This window comes from Nannospalax galili, unplaced genomic scaffold (assembly GCF_000622305.1).
Source record: "Nannospalax galili isolate Female #2095 unplaced genomic scaffold, S.galili_v1.0 scaffold1679, whole genome shotgun sequence".
Classification (NCBI taxonomy): Eukaryota; Metazoa; Chordata; class Mammalia; order Rodentia; family Spalacidae; genus Nannospalax; species Nannospalax galili.
The window spans coordinates 130,393-143,364 of NW_008342927.1; the positions used below are offsets into that span (position 1 = coordinate 130,393).

A 12,972-nucleotide genomic window follows, 5' to 3' on the forward strand; every position below is an offset into this window, starting at 1 on the left:
GACGCCGGCTCATCACCAATGAGAAGAGCCGATGGTGGGAGGTGGGAGTAAGCTTGGCGGCTATTGGCCAGTCCCGGGCCGCTCCCGCCGCAGCGGGAGTTCCTGGAGGCTTGGGCCGCGGTGGGGGCCTGGTGGAGTGAGGGCCAGCAAGATGGCGGCGGAGACGGTGGAGCTCCACAAACTCAAGGTACCGTTAGGCGGGAGGGCCGCGCCGGACTTTCTGGGGACTGGATTCTGTGGGGTAGCCGGCGCCTTCGCCTACGAGACTCCCGCCAGGCGCTTCTGTTTCCCAGCTTCCACCGTGGTTCTTTGTGCCTCTATGCCTAGGCCCAGGTCCGTGTCTCCGAATTTTCTATCTACTTGTTCCGGCTCCACTCTCGTCCCACGGAGGTGTTACCCGGCACCCTCCCGCGCCAGCTGTGCGGGGCCTCCTACCTGCTGTGCCCGCCTTACGTCAGAGCTCCTTCCTTGCCCCCATGCCGACCCAGGATTCCTTTTTCTTCCCGGATTGATGCTTCCGGGTCTCTTGTCTAAAAGCTGAGGTTCCCTTCTTAGCAGATGTGGCATTTTTGCATATGTTTACCTGAATATATCCCAAACATGACCGAGAAAATGATTGCATTTTCTTTTTCTTAGGTGGGTTACGCCCCCGGGTTCGAATTTTGAAACCCAGATGAGGCCTTAGAAGATCGGGCTCCCGGTGGAAGCCTGCGACTGAGGCGGCTTAACGAATTAGTAAAAATACACCTCAGCCCTAAAGGTTTTTTGAGTTTCCTCATGAGGTTCTCAGCGGAGGCTAACCCCTACCACGAGGGGCGGGGGGAGAGATTTTGAGTTGTAAATTTTGGTGATCATGGTACCTTTCTTACGTAGATTTTCACGTGGATTATTCTGTTAGGACAGCAGTTCCTTTTGGAAGAATTGAGAGACTATCTTAAATATTGTTTATGGTGTTACAAATAGTTTTTGCTTGGGGCTGGAGAGATGGCTCAGCAATTAAGAGCACTCTTTGCTCTAACAGAGGATCTGGGTTCACGTCCCAGCACCCACAAGGCAGCAAACTGTCCTTAACCCCAGTTCCAGGGGATCTGACACCCTCTTCTGACCTCGCTGACTATCCTGGTCTACATAGAGTTCCAAGCCAGCTGGGGCAATAGGGAGACACTGTTCCTCCACCCCCACCCCCAAAACATATAAGGTAAATGAAGTATGTGTATGTATAGAAAGAGGTCCTGTTTAGTCTTTTACTATGACTGGTCTGTCAGTGGTCTAATGATAACTGCCTCCATTTTATATCTCTGTATAAAAGTTATGTAGTTCGATTCTGTTACCTATATTAAAAAGCATACACAGAGAAGGAATTTTCAGGTGAAAGAAATGAATTATTAGTAGAATGTCTGATATTTTTGTATTTGTACCCTTTTTGAAATCCTGGAGTAAGTCTCTGTTTACTCCATCACATTCCTTTATAGATTTTGTATTGCTCTGTGGACTTCTTGCTTCTGTCATATTAGTATTTGTTAGGTCAGTATTGAATTTGCATTTGATTGGATAAATGACTTTTACCTAGTGTTTTCTGACCTGATTTCAGGTGCTATAGGCTAAGGGAACATGAGACACTCCCGAGGGCTTGAACAGGACTCACTCTTTAATCACATTTGCTTGTCTTTGCTTTTTCTCTAGAGCACTTCTTAACCTTATGGAGGTCACAGATATCTTTGAAACTCTGATGAAAGGTATGGACCCTCTTCCCAGAAAAAGGCATGTACAATATTTGCATGCGATTTGAGGGGCTTCATAAAATTACCTTGTAGCCCTGAGGAGTCCATGGACCTCTGGTTAAGAACCCATGTTAATTCTGGCTTCCAGGACAGTAAATGTTTGGTTTCAGTGATGATCTTAATGGAGTATTTTGAGTTTTGAGGTGACTTAGGGTTTTTAGCACCTTTTAAAAAAGTCAATTTTAGTTGGGCATGGTGGCACATGCCTTTAATCCCATCACTGGGGAGGCAGAGACAGGCAGATATCTGTGAGTTCAAGACCAGTTGGGGCTACAGGGAAACCCTGTCTCAAAAAGACAAAAAAAAAAAAGTCAATTTTTATAGAGTTTGGGGAGTTTAGTTCAGAGGAAAGGAACAAGCTTTGAAGTAGGAAAGCTGCATTGATGTGTAAATCCATATCGACTGCAAATTTCTGAAGATTTTGTACTCATATGTGATCATTCTGACACAATTGGAAAGACTGAATTGTGGTTGAAAATGTCTTGAATTTAACAACCAGATTTACAGTCACATATGAGAAACGGAGCTTTTACAGAGAGAACCAGACAGGTACATAACAGTATCACAGTGCTGAGAACAGGAGCGGTATTTGTTTTATTGAAACATGAAATCTGTAACTGTTGTTAGTGGTAATTTGGAAAGTTGGCAGACTGACTATAGGGGCAATTTGGAGTGATGTTGAGAAGGATGTTTTTTGTGTGTGTATGCACATGCATGTTCTACAGTGCTTGTGTAGAGGATGTTACAGGACAAGAGGGAGTGTCCATTCTCACCTTCCACCTTGTTTGAGACAAGCTGTCTTGTTCACTGCTTTCTGTACCAGGCTAGTTGGCATGTGAGTGTCCCATCTCACTGTGCTAGGACAACAGACACATGCTGCCTCACCTGGTTATATGTGGTTTCTGGAGATCTGAACTCAGGTCCTCATGCTTTTATGGCAAGCACTTTTTACCCAACTGGGCTATCTTAAGCACTCCTCCCCTTCCTTTTTTTCCCCCTGGGTTTTTTTGAGACAGGGTCTCCCTGTAGCCTGGAATGTGGTTAACCTACCAAGAGTCCCACGCTTGAAAGAGACTACTTTTTTTTTTTTGTCTGCATGTAACTGCACCACATTCATGCAATGCTGTCATAGGCCTTCCGAGGGCATCAGATCCCCCTGAAACTGGAGTTGTTAGCCACCATGTAGGTGCTAGGATCAGAACCTGGGTACTTTGCCAGAGCAGCCAGCACTTTTAACCACTGAGCTCTCTTCAGCCCCCCCATGTGTTTTTTGCATTAATGTACTCTCATGTACAATTACCTTTTTTTTTTTTTAAGTCTTTCATAGTTCAGACTTGAACTTCTAATGTTCCTGCCTCCACCTCCTAAATGCTGGGATTACAGGTGTATACAACTATGTCTAGCTACTACTATTACTATTTTTTAAAGTTTCATTAGTTGGTTTATTTTGCAGTGTTGCAAATCCAACCCAGGGCCTCTTGAAGGCTAGGCAAGTATTAGGCCACGCTACATATCCCACACTACAGTCCACTTAAATTGCTTTACTAATGCTGGTTCTGGTGGCCCACACTCTTAATATCAGCATTCTGGAGGCAGAGGTAGGTGGCTCTACATAGCAAGTTCCAGGCCTGCCAGGGCTACTTAAGGAGACCCTGTCCCAAACAAAACAATGTGGGACTAATTATGCTGCTCTGTATGAACATCAGTTCATATTGAATTAGCACTCTGTAAGAACATCTATGTTATTGGTAGTTTTTGTAAACTTTGCCTATGTGTAGGTACAATTTTGGCCAGGAGAAGGAAGAAACAAACAAATATGTTAGAAAGTTGAACTCAGACTGGAGCGATGGCTCAGTAAGAGCACTGACTGCTCTTGCAGAAGACCTGGGTTTGATTCCCAGCACCCATATGGTGGCTGACAACCATCTATAACCCTGTTCCGGGGGATCTGATGCCCTCTTCTGACCTCGGGTATTGCTGGTCATGGGTTCACTTACACATATTCAGGCAATATACTCATACATGAAAAATAAAAATAATGAAATATTTTAAAAAAGAAAATTGAACTCTAAATTGCCAGAATATTTATCATAGAAACTTATTTACAGTTGGAGAAAAAAGTAATGGAGGCTTATGAGGAAGAGTAAAAATGTAGGAAATAAACTACGTTTCTTTGTAAATGAATAACAAATCATCTTCCCCTAGTTATGCTACAACATATAGCTAAGAAGTGAGCCATGTATGGTAGCTCACATGTGTAATCCCAGTACTTAGAAGGCTAAGGCAGGGGGATTGCCATGAGTTTGAGGTCAACCCGGGCTACATAGTTTCAGGTTACAGCATGAGATCCTATCTCCAAAAACAAAAACAGGCTGGAGAGATGGCTCAACGGGTACGAGCACTGGTTGTTCTCATAGAGGACCTGGTTTCAGTTCCTAGCACCCACATGGCAGCTCACAACTGTCAGTAACTCCTATTCCAGGGGATTTGACTTCTGTGGCTTCTGTGGGCACTGCACAGCAAAGGTACACTTACATACATGAAGGCAGAACACCCATATGCATAAAATAAAAATAATAAAATATTAAAAAAGGAAAAGAGCCGAGCGTGGTGGCACACACCCTTAATCCCAGCACTCCGGGAGGCAGAGGCAGGTGGATCTCTGTGAGTTCAAGGCCAGCCTGGTCTACATAATGAGTTCCAGGACAGCTGGGGCTACAGGGAAAATTTAGAATGCTAGGCTTGGTGGTGTGCACTTGTAACACTGGCACTAGGGAGGCAGAGGTAGGAGGATAGCCAGTTCCAGGCCAGCCTGGGTAGCAAGGCAGTGTCTCAAATATATTTTTTATTTTCTTGAGACAGGGTCTTACTATGTAGCCCTGGCTGACCTGGAAGTCACAGATACCTGCCTCTGTCTCCCAAGTGCTAGGATTAAAAGTATGTGCCACCATGCCCAGCTCTGAAAACAGAATCTTTTTTTTTTTTTTTCTTCGTCTTTTTGAGACAGGGTCTCCCTGTAGCCCCAGCTGTCCTGGAACTCGCTATGTAGATCAGGCTGCCTTTAACTCACAGAGATCTGCCTGCCTCTTCCTCCCGAGTGCTGGGATTAAAGGTGTGCGCCACCATGCCTGGCCAGGATTATATTTTCAAAAATAGATTGATCCAGTGAAATTCAGAAATCTTAGAACCAGTAATTCTGTTTGTCTAATCTCTCACTGAGTGTCTAACATAAAGCTAGCTGCCAAGCACCAGTCTAAATATTTTTTGCAAATGTTTACTAGTTTAATTGGGGTGGGGTGTTGAGGCAGGGTCTTGCTGGGTATTCCAGGCTGTCCTGGAACTCCCTGTGTTGTTTAGGTCTTAAACCCATGAGCTTCCTCCTGCCTCAGTTTCTTGGGTGCTGGATACAAGTATGAGTACTATGCCTGCCTTACTAGTTTAAATTTTGCTAACAGTTCTGTGAGATAGGTACTGGTATTTCCATTTCACAGGTAAGGAAACTGAGACCAGAGTATAAGTTACTCACCTATGGGCCTTAGATGTCAGTGGTAAAGGTAGAATTTGAATTTACATTGTGTGGTTTTAGTTTGGCCTCATAGGCTGGGTTGGTGGGCTGATTCCCTCCCTCCCTCCCTTCTTCCCTCCCTCCCTCCCTTCTACGTGTATATGTGTAAATGAGTATAGCGCATGTACACCCATGTGTGTTCACATAGGTACATGTGTGCGCATGCCTGAGGTTGGCATTGGGTATCTTCCTCAGTCACTCTCCACCTTATATATTGAGGCAGGATCTCTCACTTGAATCTGAAGCTTGCCACTTTGGCTAGTCTAGCTGGCCAGCTTGCTCTGGGCACTTCTCTCTGCTTCCCAAGCTGGAATTACAGGCAGGCATTTATTGTGAGTGTTGGATCCAAATGCTAATCCTCACACTTGTGTCTTTACTCACTGAGCTGTCTACTCAGCCTCCTGAGTGCTGGGATTAGAGTTGGTGCCACCTTCCCTAACTAGAGGTCATATTCTTAGCTACTATACTCAAAAAACACTCTGTAATCATTCTTTATAGGTAAGAGTCTAAAAATTTTGTTTGAATGGTTGATTATCTGCAGTATTTCTCAGTAGAGGATGCTGTTGACTTATTGGGTTGAACAGTTCTCTGCTTAGCAGCCATGTCCCCTCCCCTTACTACCTCCGCAGTCATTATAGTATTTAAAAACAAGGAAAAAGAAAGCAAAATCCATCTTCATTTCCAAATTCTCCCCTGTCTGAAAATGTTGTAGAGACATAGAGCATGCTTTGTAGTTAGAAAGTTCTGTAAGAACCTGCTTTCTAGCCTCTACTGGTTGGTCATAGATTTGTACTTAAAACCAGAAGGATCATCTTTCAGACCATACATTTATTTGTGTGCTGATCTGCATATAGGATCTCTAGAATGTTCTTTTCTTGTTTATTCTCCATAGAGTAACATGGCATGCTTTGTGGAATAAGGACATACAGAGAGGGTCTGGAGAACTTGCTCAGTGGTTAAGAGCACTGGCTGCTCCTGTATAGAACCTGGGTTTGGTTCCCAGCACCTACATGGTGGCTAACAACCACCTATAACTCCTGTTCCAGGGGATCTGATGCTCTCTTCTGGCCTCTGTGGGCATTGCATGCACAGGTGCACTTACATACTTACATACATGCAGGCAAAACACAAAAATAAATGAATAAAATTTTTTTTTCAAAAAGAATACTGTATAGAGAGAAGCCTGGCATAGTGGGTTCACACCTTTAATCTCAGCACTTGGGAAGCAGAGGCAGGTGGATCTCTGAGATGGAGGACAGAATGGTCTATACAGGGACCCTATTTAAAAAAACAAACAAACAAAAAATACATAGAGAGAGCCCAGTTGCTAGAGTGAGTGCTTGCCTGGCATGCATGAAGCCCTTGATTCAATGACAAGTATTGCAAAAAACTTGGTATGGTGGTATACACAGCTTGTAGTCTTAGCATTGGAAATGTAGAGGCAGGATGTTGAGAAGCTCAAGGTTATCTTCAACTATATAGTGTGTTTGAGGGCAGCCTGGGTTAGAGATCTAGTCTCAAAAAAACAGCAAAGTGACCACACCTTTAATCCCAGCATTCCCAACACTGGAGAGGGAGTTGGGGCAGAGGCAAGTGGATCTCTGAATTTCCCAGGCCAGCCTGGTTTTCATAAGGACTTCCAGACCAGCCAGGGCTATATAGTAAGACCTCCATCTCAAAGGGGGTAGTGGGGTATGGATAAGTGGCTCGGCTAGTAAAAGTGCTTGCCATGCAAGCTTGATAATTTTGAGTTTGGATCCTTGGAACTCATGTATAGAGCTGGACACTGGTGACATGTGTCCTGGTACTTCAATGTTAGATGAGGGGCAGAGATGAGAGAATCTCCCAGGCTAGCTAACCTGGAGTACAGAACACAGCAGCAAATAAGAGAGACCTTGTCTCAAATAAGGTAGAAGGCATAGACCAACACTTGGCTTGTCCTCTGACCGTCACACTTGAGCCTTAGTACATGCATGCCTCTCATGTGAACACGCACACAAGTACTAAATATGTGTGTATCCCGGTATGTCTATTACATAATTTATCATGGATCTCTAATTTCAGCTATGTATAATCCAGAATTATTTTGCAATTAGGTAATGGCTTTACCTAAGGCCTTTATCTTTTTTTGACTGTTAAGCCAGATCACCTTCATCCTTTTTTTAAAAAAATATTTTATTATTTTTATTTTATGTGTATGAGTGTAATGCCTGCATGTAGGTAAGTGCACCCGTGTCGTGCAGTGCCCGCAGAGGACAGAAGAGGCTGTCGGAGCCCCTGGAACTGGAGTTATAGACAGTTGTTAGCTGCCATGTGGGTGCTGGGATTCGAACCCGGGTCTTCTGCGAGAACAGTCAGTATTCTCAACCGCTGAGCCATCTCTCCAGCCCTATTCTTTTTTTAATTCAAATTTTTTGCTGAATTATTTTTATTTTATCCAGATGAGTGTTTTGCCTACATGTATGTGCATCCATGTTGTGTAATGCCTGGGAGGCCAGAAGAAGGGAACTGTAGTTACAGATAGTTGTTAGCTGCCATGTAGGTGCTAGGAATGGAACCCAGGTCCTCTGCAAGAGCAACCAGTGTTCTTAACCACTGAACCATCTTTCTAGCCCCCCTGAAAAAAAATTTTTTTTTTTGGGTCCCTTTTGAGATAGGGTCTCTTTGTAGCCCCAGCTGGCCTGGAACTCACTATGTAGACCAGGCTGGTCTTGAACTCACAGAGATCCGCCTGCTTCTGCCTCCCAAGTACTGGATCAAAGGTGTGTACTACCACTCCCCATCCCTAAAAAAATTTTGTATGTGTTTGTGTGCTGGTACTCAGGCAACATGGTGCACATGTGGAAGAGGTCTGGGGACAACCTTCGGTCGCTTCTTTCCCTGTGCCAACACAGGTAATCACATCGGATTGGGAGACAAATGTCTTTACCTGCTGAGCCATTTACTTGGACCTCATCCAGTTTTTGTATAATTAAAAATTTGATTCTTAGTGTAAGATTTTATTTGGATTTAAAAATATTTATTATTATTTTTGGTCTTTATGAGACAGGGTCTCCCTGTAGCCCCAGCCGTCCTGGAACTCACTATGTAGACCAGGCTGGCCTTGAACCTACAGAGATCCGCCTGTCTCCCAAGCGCTGGGATTAAAGGTGTGTGACACTATACTTGGCTTTGTGTTTTTTTGTTATTTACTTATTTTTATTTTATGTGTATGAGTGTTATGTCTGCATGTAAGTGCACTAGTGTCATGCAGTGCCCACAGAGGACAGAAGAGGCTGTTGGATCCCCTAGAACTAAAGTTACGGACAGTTGTTGGCTCCCAAAAAAAAAAGAAATTTTATTTATTATTTTATGTATATGAGTGTTTTGCCTGCATGTATGTAAGTGTACCCTGTGTCTTGTCACAGAGGTCAGAAGAGAACATTGGATTCCCTTGGAACTGGAGTTATGGACAGTTCCTAGGACATCCTAACCGAGGATGACCTAAAACTTCTGATGCTTCAGCTCTTGCTTCCAAGTACTAGCATTATAGTCAGGCGCCAGCATGTCCAGCTTACTTGCTTGCTCATTCACTGACTGACTGACTGACTGTCTGTCTGTCTATGTGGTGCTGGAGATCAACCTCAGGACCTCACACATAGTAAGCAATCACTTGTACTGAGTTATGCCTACAGCCCCTGCTTTTAAATAGAATCTTCTTTTCTCTCATTGCTATCTCAGCAGAATGTCTCTTTCTCCCTTAGTTCTGTCACTTATCTACCAGTTATTTCTTCTATAGGCAGCATGGTTGGTAAGCATACCTTTTAACAGATTTGTGTGTGTGTGTGTGTGTGTGTGTGGGTGAAACAAACTAGTCAGTTTGTTAAGAAGGAACTTCTGAGAATAGACCAGGTAAGAGAACTGGGATAGGTAAGTTCATGGCCCAAAAGCCTTTGACCTCCGGCATCATGACCCTTTATAATTCACTTATAACAGGTAACAGGTACCTGTTCCCACATTTGTATATCATGTGCTTTTCTTTTTTTTAAAAAATACTTTCTTATTTTTTATTTTATGTGTATGAGTGTATTACCTGCATGTGTGTAAGTGTACCCATGTTGTGCAATGCCCATGGAGGCCAGAAGAAGGTGTCACATAGCCTAGAACTGGAATTACGGATGGTTGTTAGCTATTGTATGGGTGCTGAGATTTAAACCTGGATCTTCTGTAACAGCGGCTCATTCTCTTAATCACTGAGCCGTTCTCTTAACCACTCCAGCCCCATATGTTAATCTTTTGAATGTGTTCTAGTTAGCATGTATTATATATATTAATAATGAGTTTCCTTGTATTTTCATACATAAATATAATGTAGTTCAATCATAATCAGGTCCCCACCCTTTCTTGTCCTCTTTCAACTTCTTCTATTCCCCACCCTCTTCCCAGCTAGCTCCCTTCTAATTTTATGCCATGCCCCCTCCTTGCTGCCCCAGTGAATTTTATTATGATTGTTTCCAGGAACACTGGTAAGGGTTACAGGAGCATAGGCATCTTGCCAGTAGCAACACCACTGAAGAAAATGTCTCTCCCTCCACATCAACCATTAACTGTATAAATCCTCAGGGAGAGATGGGGCCCAGTGATGTGGTCCAGTTTTGTGCAGATCTGGTATTGGTAATCACAGCTGCTATGTAATTTAAGATTTTTAATGGGGGATAGGGGTATAGCTCCAGTTGGGGAGCATTTGCCCAGCACGTTCAGTGTTCTGCATTTGATACACATTGTGACAAAAACAGAAAACTTCAACAGGACTGTATAGGATGTTGTTAGATTTCTTTCTGTTGTGAAGCAGATCCTTTAATTAGTTCATTGCTGACATTAAGCCAGCTAATACATCAAACTAATGCTAGGATGGTTAAATTTCTGTGTATGTATATGATAGATTGTAATAATAGTTCTGGAATAATAGGTGCTTGTTAGTCCATTTCCCATTGCTATGACACATAACCTGAGGCTGGGTACTTCATAAAGAAAAGTGGTTTCTTTAGTTCCCAGCCTTGGAGACTGAAAGTCCAAACATCATAATGTTGCCTTGGCAAGAGACTCATAATAAAGATGGTGACAGCAAATTTGAGGAGAGATTACATGACAGGACAGAAAGCTGGAGGTTAGGAGTGTTCAGGACAGGGTTTCATGTAAGAGCCCAGGCTGGTCTGGAACTTGCTATGTAACTGAGGTTGGGGTTGAATTCCTACTTCTACCTCTCATGTGCTGAGGTTATGGTTGTGTGCCACCATACCCAGCTAGTCTTACTTTTTTATAAGAACTCACTGTTTTGAGAATCAACTTGCTCTGAAGAGCTGTATTAGTCTCCCCCAAAGACCCAGACACCTCCCAGTAAGCTCTTTTTTAAGGTGCAAGGGTTGGTTTTCTGAGACAAAGTGTTTAGTGTAGCCAAGGATGACCTTGAACTCTGATCCTCCTGCCTCCTACCTCCCAATTGCTGGGATTAAAGCATGTGCTACTATTGTCAGGTTGCTCTACTTTGTAATAGTTCTAGCACCTCCCAACATTACTACACTGAGAACTAAGTAAGCTTCAGACACATAAACCCTGGGAAGACTAACCATAGCTAGGTGGGAGAGAGAATCTGCCTTTAGGATATTGGATTATTCTGATCAGGGATTTATCCCCCCGCCCCCCATGCTAGTTGGCAGAGTAATCTTTAGGAACCACTCCCCTTCATTATCTTATATATATTTAATTGGGACTGGAGAGCTGACTCAGCAGTTGAGAGTTGATTGCTCTTGCAGAGGACCTGGGTTTGGTTCCCAGCACCCACGTGGCTGATAATTGTCTGTAACTCCAGTTCCAGGGGATCCAACGTCCTCTTTTGACCTCCATGAACATTGCTGGACATGGGTGCACTTACATGCAGGCAGTATACTCATACACCTTTAATCTCAGCACTCCAAAGACAGAGGCAGGCAGATCTCTGTGAGATTGAGGACAGCCTGGTCTATGTAGTGAGTTTCAGGCCAGTTGGGGTTACAGGGAGACCCTGTCTCAACTGCCCTCCCCTCAAAAATTAGTTCAAAATTTTATTTAAGTGTGATATTTTTTTCCCCAGCATCTGTTAGGAAAGTCCTATTTCATATTGAATATTGTTAGAGGAAGAGTACTTAACCTTTGTGGGCCCAGAGTCTTGGTCAAGAATGGGGATTGACCTTTATTATCATCATTTCCCCCTTTTCCTCCTCCTTTTTTCTTCTTTTGTAAGAACCACCACTTTATTTCCATGGAGGTTTAAAAAGTTGATTTTTTTTTCTCCTCAGCTTGCTGAACTAAAGCAAGAATGTCTTGCCCGTGGTTTGGAGACCAAGGGAATAAAACAAGATCTTATCAATAGACTCCAGGCGTATCTTGAAGAACATGGTAAGTACTTTGTGCAGGTGGCAGTGTGATGTGCTGTGAGTGAAAGCATTAATTTTAAGACTCTGACACTTAGAAGATGTCTTCTTTTAGGTAATTGGTGATATAATGTCTAAATTAACAGCATCAAAAAATGCTTAGAGATAGCCATGGTGGCTCATGCACTAATCCTAGCACTTAGGAGGCTTAGGCAGGAGGATTGCCTCAAGTTCAAAGCCAGTCTGATTTACAGAGTGAGACCCTGTCTCTTAAAAAAAAATTTATGGGGCCTGGAGAGATGTCTTAGAAGACATGGATTCAAATCCCAGCACCCACATGGCAGCTAACAACCATCCATAAGTCCAGTTCCAGGTCATCTGACCCCTTTTGTCCTCTGAGGGTACTGCATGACATGGGTGCACTTAGACACATGCAGGCTATACACTCATACACATAAAAATAATAAATAAAATAGTTTGTAAAAGGGGGCTGGCAAGATGACTCAGTGGTTCAGAGCACTGACTGCTCTTGCAGAGGACCCAGGTTCGATTCCCAGCACCCACATGGTGGCAACGAACCATCCTTAACTCCAGTTCCAGAGGAAACTGAAGCCTTCTTCTGACCTCTGCAGCATTGCACGACATGGGTGCACTCACATACGTGCAGGTAATACATGCATACACGTAAAATAAAAATAATAAAATATTTTTTAAAAAGTTTGTAGAAAGCGTAATACTATCACTAGACTGAAGGCTTGAATTTTAATTCCCTTTGTGCAAACACATTTACTAAATATATTTGGAGAGTCACTGTATAGCTAAGTGTCAATCCTTAATTTAATGGTATTAGACAAATATCTGAACACTTGAAATCCATAAAGTAGATAATATCTCGTTCCTCCTAGGCCTGACATTCTCCAGTTCTACCTTTTAAAAAAAATAAAAGTAACCCCCAACTTTTTTAAGGCACATATTAATCATCTCAGGTTATACACACTTAATTTTTACTTGCTCCCTTTTATTTCCATTTCTCATTTCATTTTCTTTCAATACTCTCAGACATCCATTCTAATGTATTTGATATGTTCAAGATATATTCGGGGCTGGAGTTCAGTGGTTAAGAGCACTGTCTGCGGGCATGGTGGTGCATGCCTTTAGGCCCAGCACTTGGGAGGCAGAGGTAGGTGGATTTGAGTTTGAGGCCAGTCTGGTCTACATAGTGAGTTCTAAGCCACAG

The 12,972-nt window shown here is 43.2% G+C and overlaps 1 protein-coding gene across 2 annotated transcripts in view; it reads left to right on the top strand.

The window, feature by feature from the left end:
* Positions 1-53: 53 nt before the first annotated feature.
* The window catches only part of Sarnp (SAP domain containing ribonucleoprotein), a 67,458-nt gene continuing 54,539 nt past the window's right edge, over positions 54-12,972 (top strand). For both annotated transcript variants that reach the window (XR_003850452.1, XM_008838991.3), the window contains exons 1-2: positions 54-187; positions 11,661-11,760. Coding sequence is in view for 1 of the 2 variants with exons in the window: in XM_008838991.3 (XP_008837213.1) it covers positions 152-187; positions 11,661-11,760 (136 nt within the window). In the remaining variant the exon portion in view is untranslated. The remainder of the gene's footprint in view (positions 188-11,660; positions 11,761-12,972) is intronic.